The sequence below is a fragment of the Plectropomus leopardus genome, chromosome 18 (assembly GCF_008729295.1).
Source record: "Plectropomus leopardus isolate mb chromosome 18, YSFRI_Pleo_2.0, whole genome shotgun sequence".
NCBI classification, from domain to species: domain Eukaryota; kingdom Metazoa; phylum Chordata; class Actinopteri; order Perciformes; family Serranidae; genus Plectropomus; species Plectropomus leopardus.
The window spans coordinates 6,127,181-6,143,364 of NC_056480.1; the positions used below are offsets into that span (position 1 = coordinate 6,127,181).

A 16,184-nucleotide genomic window follows, 5' to 3' on the forward strand; every position below is an offset into this window, starting at 1 on the left:
GTTAGACAAACCTTTGTGTTGCTAGGCAACAGCTGTCACTTCCAAGTATTTTCCTGCTAAAAAAAACACAGCTAATAAACAGATTATGATGGTAGCGGGTTATAGTTGGTTTTAGCTGGTCTTTGATGGTTTGACATACTGGTGTGATCAGCCTGTCAAGCTTCACACATAAATCTTTATGCATTACACGTGACAGAAGACTTAAAGTGATTTATGCCCTTTTATTTTCATACTTACTTCTCATGACACTGTTATTTCTCCATATTCAAGGACATGGATTCGGTTTCAGTTATACAGTAACTTCAATGAATAAACCAGCTAGTGACCAGCTAAACCAAATTAAGCAAAAACATACCTTAAACTGGTCATAAAAGCTGATCTACCAGCCTAACCATCTTAAACTGGTCAAGCTGTGTTTTTTCAGTAGGGGTGTGTTGGCAGTGCCAAAAAAAATCATTAGATGAACAAACAAATCATTTGTTGTTGCTTATGACTGTTAACTAATAAGTGGTACTTGTTGAACTGTTGTGTAAAAACAGTATCACACTCGAGGTCGTGCTGTTGTATGTCATCACGGCTGTGATTTTCATTGGCGGCCTCGTGCCTATGACCAAAACACAGCCGTGATGATACAGCACAACAGCACTCCCTCTTGTGTGATATTGCTTAAGTAACAGATGATGGGAATATTATTAGTTTAGCATGTATTCGGTTGTAGACCGCTGTGTTGGATAAATTAAGACTTTGACATGGTGTTGACACTACATGTGAAATTGAGGGGTCACCAAAGTGATTTCAATTAATTCTGAGGGTTGCATGAATTTAAGTACCAAATTTCACAACAGTCAGTTGTGTAATAGCTCTACTAAATTTCATAGCAATCCATAGAGAAAATAAACATCAAACTTGTTCATACACCTGACGACCCAATACTGACAGCTTACATCTGCTCTGACAAGAGAAGACAAAAAGCCCTGAGAAATGTCTTAAAATACTTTTATTTACAATGTAAAACAAATAACTTTAAATCATAGTACAAAAATCCGCTAACCATTAAAAACAAAAATCAAATCCTATTTACATGATAAAACATTTTTAAATGGACCTGTCATTAAGTCCAAATTATGTCAAGTCAGGTGTGACAGATGAAAGCCTCTGACGCCACACAAAAATCAGTGAAAGCAAGCATGAGTAAGACAAAAACAAAACATCAAGAGACGCTTCAGTGGTGTGCTTTAGTTTGTCATTTGAGGGCAATGTAAACATGAAAACACGCGGACAAAAATCAGTGTTTCATAGTTGACGTCTCTCAGCCATTGTGGCAAGTAATCATCATTTTACCACCGTCATTTGTTGTACTGTCAGGTAAAATACTGGATGTGGTTGGTAATTTTATGCCATTTATCAGTTATTAGCTGCCCAGCTTGATGAAGATGATCACTCAGTTAGTGTATCGAGACAGTTCAGTGGTCCAGGAAGTTGAAGATGCTCCTCTGGGGGCCTTTAGTCTGTCCTGCAGGTCTGTTTTCCCTGCAGAGCCTCTTTGCAGCTGGGTTCACTGCCTCCACCGGACCCCTCTTCTTCATCGTCTGAGGATCAAACACATCCAAAGATAAAAGCTTTTTCAGACTCGTGTAAAACAATAAAATCTTAAATGGCACTGATAACATGACTACACGTACTTAAGTATTTATATGGTGAATAAACACTTGAATAAACAAGTTTTTTGGTTATATTAAATCTAATTTAGTTTAAAAAATGTAATTTATTGCTGAATCTAGTGATAAAATATGCTTGAGAAATAAAAAAACTGCAATAGTTTTACACTGGTATTATCTAAAGTGAGGAGTGGGCTTTGGCTCCATCTAGTGTCATAAATCTATAAAACACCAGAATCAACAAATTCCCCCATCACACTCACATGACGATCACACCAAGCAGTCTCTCCCCCCAAAATCTTTTAAAATATCTTGTTTTTCCACTTATTTTAAGAACAGTAAGACCTTTTACATAACCAGACAAGTTTGGGAAAATGCATCTGGGTGAAGGGCAGGGCAGAGTTATCATTTTCATTCAGAACAGCTGAAAAAAAGAAAACGCCTGACCATTTTTCTCAAATTTAGTAGTATTACCCGAGGACCTCTTGTATCACTTTGATGAAGCATCTTAGAGTATCAAAGATATATTTATCTCCTCTGCTTCATACATCGTTCATTTTTTCTCAGCATGGATATGATGTAGGATTGAATATTTTTGTTATCGATTGCAGTTCTGAGCAAAAGGGATGCTGTCAGGATCCTTCTGTCGCAGTTCCTACATCTGCACAAATATGTCACATTTCCTTATTGACATTTCTTTCACTGACCTGTTTCTGGGGAGCGTCTGAGGAGGACTTGTCCTTCTCAGGAGACAGAGTTTGAAACAGGAATCCTCGGCTGTTTCTGGGGGCCAGAGGATTCCCCTCTGAGATCGAAGCCAACTTCTGTAGGACGGATTGAGGTTGACTCAGCAGTGATCCTCTCCTCACCTGTAAGAAATCAATAAAATACCAGTCTTACACTGACCTTGTAAGGATTACATGGAATACATCATGAAATTTGTTGGTAAAATATTTAAATATAATCACTATAATCCACTCACTCTGGAGGATTCATTTGGATCTTAGTGAGGTTTAAAGTTAGCAAAAGTACACGGAAAACTGATCTTTACTCTCAACTGGCCGCCCTGGACGGTCTTTCAAAAGCCAGCGCGGACCAAGTGTAGACTGCCTGTCTGCCAAAGTGGTCAGTAAAGCAAACAAACCTCTCAATTACAGAATTTGGCTGCTAGTAATGTTGAAACATGGACAGATATTCTACATGACTCATGAAATCAAGACAGAATCATACTGTAAAAAGTTTGATATTATTATATTTGGTCAAAATAATGCCATTTTTATTAAGTCTGATGCTGTTTTTGCAATGAGAAAAAAGTTACGTAAGAAATACCTCCTGAATTTTAAAGAAAAGTGCACAACTGGTGTTTTTTTTGTGAAGTCCAGCTCAAATGAATGTGATGAAATGAGCATTCTACAAGTTTTTGATATGATATACACAAAATGAACCACGATTTATCATTTTCTCAACAATCAGGGGTGTCGACAGTGACGTACCTGTGAAGGCTGCAAGGGTCTCTGGAAAGGGTTGAGAGCTGATGTTGTCTTCTTTTCTGGTTGTGGTGCCACAGGAGGCTCTGCTTTAAAAAGTTTAAAAGTTGGATGATGAAAAAGTCTGAATGAATGCTCTAAAAAGATCTCAACACAAGTGAAATCACCAGGTTTCACTTGTCTAGTTACATTTGTTGTGAAAAATTTTCTAAACTTGACACACTGATTTCAATGGTGCTGAATTATTAATAGTAATTGTACAATTCTTTTCAAAGCAGTTTAAAACAAAAGCACATTTTTGTCTTTAGTTGACTGGTAGAGCAGTACAAATAGTTTTTAAAAAGTGTTTTTAATCTGACTTAATGTCCTGCTGCAGAGCCTGCTTTGGATCTGAGTAACAAAAACGCATGAATATTACATGCAGCAGCCACTCAGTTTTATTCACATTTTCTTTTTCCCGGAAAACAAGAATGTCACAACTGTCTGGAAATAAACGCTCTGAAGTAACTCGCCATTTAGCAATGACAGTACTGGCAGCAGTTTCCCATGTGTCCAGTTTATTTTGCTGGGAGACATGCCAGCGTTTTACTGCAATACTTGTGTGTGTGCGTAGCTTTGATGCACATCACGTGAAATTACTGAAACTCTTCTCCACTGACAGCACTAAGTGGATCAAAAAGCATATATCTTAGGAGCTAAGACTCGGAATTAATCACATCTTCATCAACGAAAAAGCAATGCTTCCACACATTTTTCTGTGACGGTGTTTTCTCATTATTTAATATCTAAGCCTGTAACTGTAATTATTATTGGACTAAAGCATGTCTGGGTGTTTTTAAGGTCGTGGGATCATTGTTGTTTGTGAGCCGTCATATCAAACCGACCTTTCCTCTGCAGAGTCTTGGCAGTCAGTTTCTTGGCGAGCTTCATAAACTGACTGTCTTCATCTCCAATCTTCTCATCATCTGCGTCCAAATCTTCCCCCTTCTTGGCTTTCTGCTCAGACTGTGAGAAGAGACACAGGGACAGGAATGAAGACAAAATAACAACACCCCTCTTGCAGAGGAGGGGAATGACTCAACACCATGAATGCACACATTCAGTTTTTCTTTGTATCTGTATAGATATAAACTTCTTCCAAGGCTGCACGTCAATACTGCAGTTTGATTTTCATTAACCCCACGACCCACCTGTTCTCTGAGCCACTGTTCTCTCTCCAGTCTCTCTTTCCTCCTTTGGACCTCAGACAGGTCCACGTCGTCATCTTCATCCTCCTCTTCTGCACCATCTGCCCCCGTCCTGTCCATGTTGAAACCATCATCTGGAGGAAGAAATTAAAAACAATTCTAAATGTCTCATTGGAGCAAGTTTGAAAGAAGTTGCAGAATCTAAGGATAAGATTTAATGTTTTTTTTTTAGGTGTGATCACCAGCTCTGTAGAAGGCTCTGTCGGCTGGTCGGTACATCAGTTGATCCACAAAAACTTTGGTGGGTGCTGTTGTGTGTATGTAAAGGTGTGTTTGTGCGCTGGCAATAGGGGTATGCATGCACATATGTGGTCACACCAAATTTGCAGTTGATCCCCCACACACTTTTAGACTTTTTTCATTTTTAATTTATGTATTTATTTGTTTTATTCGTGTACTTTTATTACCAGTTCCACATGGTTTTTAAGCTTGTTCCCTGACTGTTTTAAGTTTCACAACTAACAATGTTTTCCTTTCTTTTTCTGTCTCATGATTGTTTCTGTTGATCTGGTCGGCAAACTGCTGAGGACAATTGTCCTTGCGGGGAAAAATTAAGATGTACTGAAATGAACCGAAATAATATTAATCAAATATATGCATAATTTTGAATAAATAGCTTTGTATACAGGTGTTAAGACACAATACTACTTGGGCTATGTCTTCTTTTAACAACTACTGCATAAAATCCAATCAGATCCTACATCAAAATCAGTTACCAGCATGTGGTATTAAAGGAATACCTCACATAATGATCATTTGTATACACTGAATCAGTCTGAGGCATGAACAAGTCGTGCTTGTGAAAAACAAAGTTGTCTTCCCAAATTCAATGTAACATGGGGTGAGTAATTGATAAACAGATGATCATTTTGGGGGAGCGAAGTAGTCCTTTAATTGCATTTATTATAACTCATGTTGTATACTCACCAATATTTTTCCAACGGAAGCGGCGAGCTCGTCCCGGGCCGTCCGAGTGCAGGTCACCGTCAGCGAGGTAACGCTCCTGGTAGAGCCTCAGACGACGCTTGTCATCATCCATTATCTGCTTCCTGTTGGAACAAATTATGTCTTCATCTCTCTTTAAATCCCAAAATATCAGATACAAGACAACCTTTTTGCACAATTACGACAGGATATTCCCAATATGCTTGGAACTTTATGTACTCTTGCAGTTTAAACTTTACTCACATGTGGATCTTGTTGACCTGATCCTGCAGCTCTTCATCAGAAGGAAGGTCCTCGAGAAGCTCCTCTTCCTCATATTCACTCCCTCTGTCGCCGTCCTCATCGTCGCTGCCCATGTCACTGCCGGACAGCTCAGCCTCTGACTCCAGGTAGTCGGCCATGCGCCTGAGAGCAGGATGCAAAAAAATTATGAAAACCGGCGCTACAGCGTGGATTATCGGATAAAAATTACATTAATAGAGAAGAGCTACACTAACAGTATTAGTTATTTCCAACACTTACATTTTCTTCTTCTTCTTAACCCGGTGGGGTGCAAAGACGCCCTGCATCTCCTCCTCTTCTACCTCATTATCCTCTTCCTCCCCAGCCTCTGCCTCGTCCTCCTCTTCATCTTCATCCTCCTCATTTTCCTCTTCGCCATCCTCATCATTGTCCTCCTGTAAACACACAATTCACTAATTATTTGCATCAAAAAAGACATGTCCAGCTTATTATTTACACATGAAGTGGAAATTTTATATCTTACCTGTTCACTGTGACTTTCCACATCTGACAGGAGCCGGAACTCACAGTCCTCCTCTTCCTCCTCGTCCTGCTCCTCCTCCTCCTCCAGCTTCTTTTTACTTTACAAAATAAATCACTATGAGATTCATACATTGCGTGTACATACTCAAATTAATATCCCCTTAATCTTTTATCAAAAGAGACTAAAATAAGATGCAAATAAGTTTTGTAGAGAACCACAAAAATTAAATCAACCTTTACAAATGAGTCAATAATCTTGTTTATAAATGATTTTGGATTATTTCAGGTCTTTGTACTTTACCTGTCTTGTGCCGGCGAAGCTGTGTGAGCAGAACCTAAAATTGGCAGCAAAGGAGACATATCTAAATTTTGTGTAACTGGACAGAAAACAACTATTTTCAAACCTAAAATTCAAAATATTTAGAGAAGTGGGGAAAAACATAGAAACAAATATAAATTCCAAGTTCCTCATTTTTCATCAGGCTCTTTTTGACACGTTACTGGTTTAATTTCTCTACACAATAAGATACATTGTTTGTTTTTCAATAAGTTAGGAAATAAATACCTTATAGGTGAGTAACTAGGCAGACAAAACTGATTTTGTACACTGGAAGTGAATTAAAACTAGAGCTGCAATGATTAACTGTTTAGTTGTCAACTATTAAATTATTCACCAATTAATATGATAATAAATGCATTGGATGTGTAATATTTTTAAAAGAAAAAAAGTAAAAATTCTCTGATTCCAGCTTCCTGAATATGAATATTTTTTGGTTTATTTCCAACTCTATGACAGTCAACTGAATTTCCTTGGGTTGGGGACAAAACAAGACATTAGAGGACATCATCTTTGGGAAATAAAATAAATAAACAAAAGGAGAGACAGCAAACATTCCTTTACCTGGACTGGGAAACTTCCCTGAGCACAGCCCCAGCAGCTGGTCCATGGTGTTATCAGACTCTTCATCCTGCGCTCGCTCTCTACTCTTCTCTGTTTCCAGCTGCTCTTCTCCTGCTTGTGTTGCTGGAAACGCTCCAGAGCACAACCCGAGCAGCTCATCCTCCTGTGATGCTCCGAGGCCTCCCGTCCTATCCGAGCCGCTCTCCGCTGTCCCAAAAACCCCCGAGCACAGCCCCAACAGCTCCCCCATGTTGGCGTCCATCGCGTTTTCATCCAGGCTGTCCAGGATCAACTGTCTCTTGTGGGAGCGAGGGGCACCAGGCCGCGGCCCCACGTTAAGGAAGCCGTCTGCGTCGAGTAACTGGGAATGGGTGTCGTCCTCCAGGGAAAAGCGGCCTTGGGAGTCTCCTCCTAGACCGGGGCCAGAGGCTGCTCCCCCGAGGGGCCCCAAATCTGCTCCTGGGGACGGAGGTGCGTACAAGTCCTGGGAGTCCTCAACAGGGAGGCAGAGAGAGGGCTCTGAGAGTTTGCCTGAACTCTGATGGAGGAAAAAAACGATAAAAGATTAAACCACTTCTAAAGCACACAAAATACTGTATAAATGCTGAAAAAAATAATTATTTGTCTTTTTTATTCTTTGTTTTGTTCCTGGGGTTCCTTTTTTTATTTGATGTCATCCTGATCATCTTTCCTTAAGTTTTTAGAGGATGTCTTCATATATACTGATAGCTTCCTACCACTCCTGCACAGGCTCTTGTTTACTTTTAATTCATGTAAATGTGATTGTAGATGGGTGTAACTGTTTCTGTATTTTTTTACACGAGTATCTGCGAGTACATATTGTAATCATTTTTTAATGAGCACAACATTTTTAAAAAATCACGACACTGAAATAGTGCACATATAAGCAGATTTTTTGTCTGCCTCAACAATCTGACTCAAATGAAGCACATGTATTTAACCATGTGCAGGTTTGGGAGAATTCAAACCCCCGATGATGTCACTTTTATGCACTAAATAATAAACTTTCTTATCTCACCTTTGAGGCAGAGCCGAGGAAGCTGGGCCGGAAGAGGCAGGGAGACGGAGAGCGAAACATGGAAGAGTTGGAGATGCTCCGTCCTGCGGAGCGCTGAGGACAGACAGGCTGGTACGAGGTTATCATAGATCCTGCAAGCTCAAAGCTGCTGTTGTGGCTGTTGTCCTTCACCAGGGACAGAGAGTCGTCCTCTTCTGGAGGTGAGAAGGACGAAAAAGTGAGAAAAGAACAAATTTTGAGAAGAAAAATTAACATCTTACCAAACCTTCAAGAAGCAGTGTGGAAAAAGCTCATTGTTGTCACATCATTTAATGTGATATCTCTTATTAGTAACTAATAATGAGCATAAAAAGTGTGGACAAAATGAACAGATGTCCCACCCATCTTGTTGCTGCTGTCCTGACCAGAAGGACCAGATCTTCTTACACCATCACTAAAAATGGAGAACAGTGCATGTGAAGCTTTATACTCTACACAAACACAAACAAACACACACACACACACACACACATTAAACATAGAAGGTATACAAATTTTAAACTAGAAGACTTATAAATAATGAACTTTTTAGTGGCTGAGACATGCAAATTTGTGGCTATTTTATGTATTTTATAAGTCGTTTTTTTAGGTCATGATTAACTAAGCGAGACTAATTTAAGGAAGTTTTATCATTTAATTTTTGAATATGCATGCTCTAGAGTCACAAAGCTACACAGTGCTGAAAACATAAGCAGGGTTTCCACAAATTTTCATGGTCAACATTTAAAAACTTTTCCCGACTTTTCAAGGACATGTATTTTTTTTCTTCTCCTCTTATCAGATTCAAACTCTGTTCAAACATAATTTCAGCTTGTGGTTATACACGGAAAGAGAGAGACGTAACACGGGGAGAAATTCTAGAAACTTAAGTGATGGTTAACAAAACGTCACATAGCGGCTCATTTAAGAGCTTTGTTACATTAACGGCTGCAGAAAATAAATTTGCCCTTATGTTACATTACATGAAGGTTCCCCACAGAAGATTTCATTGATTTTTACCAATTCCATGACTTCTCCAGGTCTTCCATGACTGGGGGAAGCCCAAAAAAAGACACACACTTACCCGGTGCGAGAGCAGGAGTTGCCGGGGAACAGCATGAGTGTGCCGTCTGTGTTGATTAGGTCCGGAGTTGGTGAGGGTCCGTTCAGAGCCGCAGGAGAAGGGCTCCTGATACTCTGGACCACACTGCCCTCTTCATCTTCATGCTCCTTCTCTTCCTCCTCACCATCGTCACCTCCCAGTAAGTCATCTACATTCTGGTAAAATATATATATATTTTTTTAATTTATTTTTTATTTGCTTTCACTTGGTAGCAACAGTCACGTAGTCATTTTTGTTTAAGTACATTTCCAGAAGCAAAAATCCTCTCACCTCTTCATCAGATTCATCAGTCATCTCCTCCTCCTCCTCTTCCTCCTCGCCACAGTCTTCATTGTCGAGGCGATTCAGCTCGGCCTTGCGTGCCCGCTCCTCCTGTCTCCTCTGGGCCATGGCGAGCTGCAGGCGCTGCTTCAGAGTCAGCAGCTTTTCTCCTTACAAACAGAGGGCACAGAGGAGGAGGTTAGTCACGTCAGGGAGCAAACCAAATCTCCAAGTCAAAATATGTGCATCCATGGACTATAGCCACATGTATTTCTCCTTTGTTCTGTGATATTTCTAAAAAGGAGGTCAACAGAAAACGTGGGCCTCTGTGGGCACATCACATGTGTATCCACACCTGGTTTGGTTGCTACAGGCTCTTCTGCTCCCTCTTTAACTGTGACAGTGACCGAATCTGTGTGCAACTCCTCCTGGCCGGATGGGGCGCTGTCTTTGCGGACGATGTTGAGCTGCATTGTACGCTCTCCTTGAGGTCGTACGGGAGCTTTGACATGACGGAGGTAGCGTTCCTTCAGCGCCTCCACACCTAAATGTAATAGTGGAAATGTTTTTTTTTCTGATTTATGCCACATACTTACTCTTGATCTCTGCTAACTTTGCTGAAATCCTAAAAGAATCATCTCTCACCTGAGTTGAGCTGTGGAGGCTCGAGCTGAACAAAAGCTCCGTCGTCTGGACATAATTTGGCGACAGGTGGGGGGTCCAGTCCGAGCTCCTTCAGTCTGGCCAATTTGTCCTTCTTGGGTTTGGTTGGCTGCGGTGCTGAAGGCTCAGCGCTCCCACGCTGAGCGGCTACAGGCTCCACCAAAGCCTCAGAGTCTGTTTGCATGGCGTCAGACATTACTGCAGCCTGGCTTTGTTCTGACGATGCAGGAGCTGCCTCTTCTGCAGAGTCAGAGGCAGGTCTCACCGCTTCATCTGTTGTGAGTGACTCCTGCAGACTCTCAGAGAGGTAAAGCATCGGTCCAGATTCCTGGTCAGGATCTTGGCTTGCTGATGCCTCTCTGTCCTGGCTGAGGCTCTCCTGCTGCGGGGACGAGGTGGCGGCAGGATGAGGAATGGGCTGGATCTGAGTGGAAGATAGATCTAGAGAGGGAGAAGAGTCCTGCTCTGTGGATGGCTGCGGAGGCTCTCTGGATGGGTTTGTGGGAGGTGGAGGAGGAGCTGATGGTGTCTCCAACATCATGGCGGAATACTTTGTAGACCTGAAGAGAAAAAGATTATTATCATTTGTAAATTTATTACAGCAGCTTTAAAATGTTTGGCTGAATTTGGATTGTGTGTGCATGAAAGAAAACAATGTTAAAATGTAACTTCAATGATTAAATGTTAATGCTAAGGACTTTGGTAGGTAAGCAGTCTGTTATAAAATCTGATTTGTGTGGTAAAATTGTGCCAATGTGGACAGCTGTTTTTCTGACATATGTTTTGCGTGATGTTTGTCTTTACTTCAACAACGCCATGGCAGGACCCTGCGGCCTGGCTCTCTTCTTAAAGAACTGGTCGATGGTCTTCGGCTCAGGGATGTGATACGGCAGGCCGAGAGTGGACTCTACAAAGACAGAAGAACAGTATTTTCAGATGCAGTCTCAGCAGCATGGAAGACTTGAAACACCTCTTTTAAAAGGTTTGAAGCACACATTTCAAATTCCAAATATACAAGGGTTGAACCTGTTACTTTGAGGGCTACAGACTGAACTTTGTTGATCACGTTAAATCCATTAGAGCCACATGTGGGTACATAAGAGAAGATCCGAGTGAGGATGCTGAAGGTGAAGAGTCGTAAAGTGCACTAAAGCCTGGACGCCAGCAGCAGAGCTCTGAGGCTGGCTTAACAGACGCTTCCCAGCAAGCAAATCTATTGCTGAAGCGCCTATGTACCAAAATAGTTTCAGTTATTTTAGTATAAGCCTAATCGCTGATAAATGAGCAGACACACACATTAACAGACAGAGGACTGTCTCTATGTGTGGTAAGAAAAGAGCAGACTTACATTTCAGTCTATTACGTCACCCTTGCAGCTTGTTTAAACATCACATTTTTGTTATAACTCTATAAACTACATTGGTTTAATTTTCGAAAACCAAATACGGAGCAACTATCAGAAAATGAACACACTGCTTTAGCAGATGAAAAAGATGATAGAGGTGATAACTGACCTCTGACCAGCCTCTGAGATTCACTGTGGAGCTGCTTCATTGCCTCTTTGCTGGCACGTGCAGCTTTCCTCTCCTAAAAATAAATAAATAAAATCCCACATTGAAAACAAAACCACTTTCAGATATGAATTTCACAGCATATAGAATAAACACAAGCATTCAAACTCTGCATACCGCACGCTGGGGTTTCTCCGGTGCATTTTCATCCTCCTCCTCCTCCTCATCCAGGAGAGGATCCTGCAGAAACATGAAACACTGGTTACACAAAGGCCTATGTAGACAACATCTGCTAACTGGTGTCTCTTTTCACCAAAATGTCATTAAATTTAACAAATTCTGTTACCAGTATTATGTGTACCAATCAGCTGAGCGGTGATAATAACAACAGACAACAGCTTAAATTCCTGATAACACCTTTTCAGAAATAAACACACTGCTTGTTTTGATTCTGATAATGAAGTCATTTTTAATACCTTATGTTTTTTCATCTTTTGCTTGACAGCAGCTCGGATGGCCTCCAGAGACTCCTCCTCCTCCTCTTCCTCCTCATCATCCAAACCAGTGTCAAACAGGTCTGTGTTGCCCAGTGGACATCCACTGTCATTCAGACCCCGGGAGGGAGGCGTGTTCTGGGGAAAATAGTTACAAACTTGTCTTTAGATTACACAATATAATACATGCTCCTGCTTAGTTTAACAGTTTATTTCCATAATGAGTTGCTTTGTTTAGATGTTAATTACTTAATTTTACGTACACATATTACCATAATTCCATTGACATAAAAAATATTCCTTATGGCTGCAAACACTAGAATGTAAAGCAATGATCTAAATATTAAGAACATATTTAGTGATATGTACAGCAATATACACTTTAAAATTCTCTTTTATATGTAGTTTACCAACAAGACTAAAACAGGAACCTTTAGCAACCATGTGCAAACAGTTTGGCAGCATCAGAGGAAAAAAAAAAAAGATGGCCGAGCTCCACTGACCTCATTCACCTCAGATAATCTCTCCTTCTTTTTCAGTTTTTCCACCGCTTTGCTCCGCTTCTCCTTTTTCTCCCGGTGCCTCTGACTCTTCTCTCTCTTCTTCCATTCCTTCATCGATTTCCCTTTCTTCCTCACCTCCTCCTGTTGCTCCTCCGTTTCTCCGTGTCGCTCTTGCTCAGGCTCGCTGTCGTCACTATCAATGGGAGCACGGCTTATTCTCTTGCTCTTCTGCGTCCCTCTCTCTTTCCTCTCCTCCCTCTCTTCCGTCTCCATCTCCTCTCCGCTGGAAGCAGAGAGGGCCAGTGCTTCAGCCATGTGGATGCTGCTCTCTGCAGCTGCCTCCTCTTCCTCGCTGTCACTGTCTCGGATGGCGTTACGATGAGGCTTTCTGTGGACGGTGATATCTTCATCGTCGTCAGAATCTGAAAACAAAATTATTTAGAAACAGTCAAATAAATGCACACATGCAGGGACACTGAAACAAAAATAATGGTTCATCTCAGCTGATTTTTTTTATGTTGTTGCTGTTATTTGTCAGGATGACTGTGCTTTTACGCTTTTTTAATTTAGTCCAGTATTACCTGTATTTTTTTTTTTTAATGCACATCAAATAATGGTTTCATCTTTAATCTGTAAGCACATGCTGTCAAGACATTAAGGTACCATTACCTATTACCCATACTACTATAAAGGCAGACTTTTCCTTAGGTGAGTATTGTGGATCACTGGATGCCATTCGAAAAGTATTTTAAATGTCGCACTTATTGTAAGCTTTGTGGTTCAGTGACAACTAAATGCCTGAACTGTAGTATTTAAACATAACAACTTTAAAGTAACTTTACAGACATTGACAAAAATGTATTCCTCATTTACACAGCTAAAGCAGCTCCTGCCGCATTTCTCTCAGTCTCGATTATCATGCATTGTTGTGTTACTTCACCTGGAAGCTCGTCTCTTTTGTTGGCTGTCTCCATCACCAGCTCCTCTGCTGGAGAGCCCATCCCGCTGTCTGAATCACTCTCTGTTGCTGTTTGGGCCACAGCTGGGAGCCCCTCAGCCTGGGTGGAGTAACACAAAATACAACTCAACCATCAGAAAGTGCATTTCAAAAAAAAAGGCTGGGAACCACTGTGGTTCCCAACCTTTTTTTGTGTCAAGGACCCCTAAACTGATACGCATTAGGCCTGAGACCACATTCAATAAGATGTCACTTCAGGGATCCCCATTTAAAATTATTATAGTTGTTAGATTTGATACACACCAGAATGCTTTAGTTATTAACACTTTGAAACCTGAGAAAATCTTCAACGAAAAACTTAACGGGAAATGACCCAAAAATGAGCAAGAAATTTGTAAAAAGTTACAAAAAACAACTTTAAAAAAGGAAAAAACAAAAATAAACAAGTAAATGACCTGTAAAAAATGTGAGAAATTAAAATAATATTAATGATAAAATAAACTATATCTTTTTATATATCATTTCTGTAACACGTTAAGTGTATAATAATAACTAACTATATTTCCTCTATTTTCCTTTTTTTTTTTTAAAAAGAAAATTATAATGTTTCTCTCTCCTACTTTTTCATTTTGCACTTTTTACAAATTTGAAAATTGAAAGATATCAAACAAATTTGCTCAAGTTTCAGAGGTTTAAATGCTTGTGAAAGGTGTTGGAGTGCAGGACAAAAAAACTGTTGTCACATCAGGTTTAGGGGATAGCTATGGAGGTGAAACAAAAGGTCAGAGCAGTCACTCTTACTCACATTGGGATCACTTCTATCGTGAATTAAATGGTAAAATCTCTCATGGACCCATGGTTTAGAACTAATGTTTTCAAGTATGGGGTAACAGCAATCTACTAGGAAAAAAAAACAACAAAACAGAGGCTCCAGATTAAATGCAGTGAATGAATAAAACCCTTTATTGCTCCAAGCAGCACTTGCTTTGCACAAATAAGCACAGAGACTAATGACAACATGTAACATAAAAAATGCACACAAAAAACCCCATGAAACATAAACAGTGTAAAAAACAACAGAAACCTGATGATTAACATTAAGTTAATTTATGTCAATATTCAATTAGGTTAAAAAAAGAGTGTAAATACAGACGAACACATGCTTAATCTAAGACCCACACTGCCACGTTTTAGTGTTTAGGGTTATATACTGTGCACTGTGTGTTGTAAGTCGAGTTTATTAAAATCTTAAAAAGGTACCACGTATTTATTTTATGGTTAAAGTGGCAAACTACAGTCGTTCATAGCTGTTCAACTCACTGCCTAACTTCTTATAGTTATAGCGTTTGTCTGCATTTGCCAAAAACACTAAAGAAAAGATCATTACTTTGTAAAGTTAACATAAAGTATTGACGTCTATTGTATGACTTCAGGCAGCCAAATGGGTCGTAAATTGCATTTGTGGCGCCTTGCAATACCAAACAATGAGCCTTACGGTTGCTAACTTAGCGTCATTGCCTTTTTTCAATGTTTGCAGTTAATTTAGCGTATGTTACATGAACCATATATAAAAATGCACAAGTTATTGATCTCAATGGGTATTCTCAAATTCATTATTGTGTGTATATAACAGCGATCGACAGGTAAAATGCCAAACTAACATGCATTTAATCGACCAGGCCGAGACTACAACCACCATCCGAGCTGGCTAAACTAGCGAGCTAGCTAACTGGCTAACGCTGACAACATCAGTAATACGTTTATTTCCTTTTTTCTGGAATAGTTTTGATTTTGCAGGTCTGTCTCTACAACTTACAACTAACGGCGACTATATTTGTCAGTGTGCTGTTAAACTAGCGACTGATATCTGAAATCATGTCCTCACCTGTTGTTGAGAAACGACCAGGCTCATCTTTGTCCGCCGGCTACTTTACGCTCTTTTTTGTAAAACACTCCGGCGGAGACGACGCTTCGTCGAGTCTCTGAAGCAACAACGGACGTCAAAAAAGCAAATGTCTGCGTGACAAGAGCTATATTACACTTTTGAAGCACATTTAGAAAGAGTTTCGCCGCTTCTCTTCCTCCCGCCCGATCCCGAATAGAAATTTTGATCTTTCGCGCGCCGTGACAGCTGGCCCGCAGTTTTTCGTCATCGAGGTGTCAATCGCCCCATTCTCGCTCTCCTATTGGGCAGTTGGGGAGATTTGTTCCCGCCCCATATGACGACACAGTTTGGTGGGACCTGATTTTATATACCTGGAATGCTCAGGCGGGCGGGGTTAAGGGTGTTCTTTTTTTGGAGGAAGTTTTCTCGACATTATAACACAAAATCCGATGAAAAATTATGTTGTTTTGTGAATAATGCAAAGTAACAGTTTATTTATAACGACAAGATCTCTTCAATTCGTTTTAAACTGGTGTAGGTTTTCTTTTATCTTTTAAAAACTCCTTTTATTGGGGTTTTCGAAGTTAACATACAACTGAAAAAGGCATGAGCCGAAAAAATAATTTCTTATACCAATGAGCAGAAAACATTGTTTGACAAAATGAAAAAAACTGTCATACATGTTAACAACATAGCAAACAGGTTTTTTTTTTCTTAAGAAAAGGG

General features: G+C 40.2%; 1 protein-coding gene across 2 annotated transcripts; it reads right to left on the reverse strand.

The window, feature by feature from the left end:
* Positions 1 to 1,048: 1,048 nt before the first annotated feature.
* Positions 1,049 to 15,629, reverse strand: LOC121958314 (claspin). 2 transcript variants are annotated; one of them, XM_042507216.1, is made up of 24 exons: positions 15,459 to 15,629; positions 13,556 to 13,673; positions 12,616 to 13,037; positions 12,095 to 12,250; positions 11,796 to 11,858; positions 11,622 to 11,694; positions 10,912 to 11,014; positions 10,090 to 10,667; positions 9,800 to 9,988; positions 9,454 to 9,614; positions 9,145 to 9,338; positions 8,423 to 8,475; positions 8,043 to 8,236; positions 7,004 to 7,541; positions 6,404 to 6,437; positions 6,104 to 6,200; positions 5,860 to 6,014; positions 5,581 to 5,742; positions 5,320 to 5,441; positions 4,336 to 4,466; positions 4,030 to 4,150; positions 3,152 to 3,231; positions 2,366 to 2,527; positions 1,049 to 1,589 (listed from the first exon to the last, which is right to left on the reverse strand). In XM_042507216.1, the coding sequence occupies exons 1-24, from the start codon at positions 15,483 to 15,485 to the stop codon at positions 1,464 to 1,466; spliced, it is 4,059 nt and encodes a 1,352-aa protein (XP_042363150.1). In that variant the 5' UTR covers positions 15,486 to 15,629; the 3' UTR covers positions 1,049 to 1,463. The 2 variants fall into 2 exon arrangements, with proteins under 2 accessions (XP_042363150.1, XP_042363148.1); XM_042507214.1 differs by having other exon boundaries at positions 3,152 to 3,234.
* Positions 15,630 to 16,184: the final 555 nt, after the last annotated feature.

Bases quoted from the DNA above. Each gene is read 5' to 3' on its own strand.
- LOC121958314 (XM_042507214.1), bottom strand. From the start codon at position 15,485: ATGAGCCTGGTCGTTTCTCAACAACAG. The intron at 12,251-12,615 runs GTCAGTGGAGCT...TATTTTCCCCAG, and splicing joins GATTATCTGAGGTGAATGAG to AACACGCCTCCCTCCCGGGG. The intron at 3,235-4,029 runs GTCGGTTTGATA...AACTTTTTAAAG, and splicing joins CAAGACTCTGCAGAGGAAAG to CAGAGCCTCCTGTGGCACCA.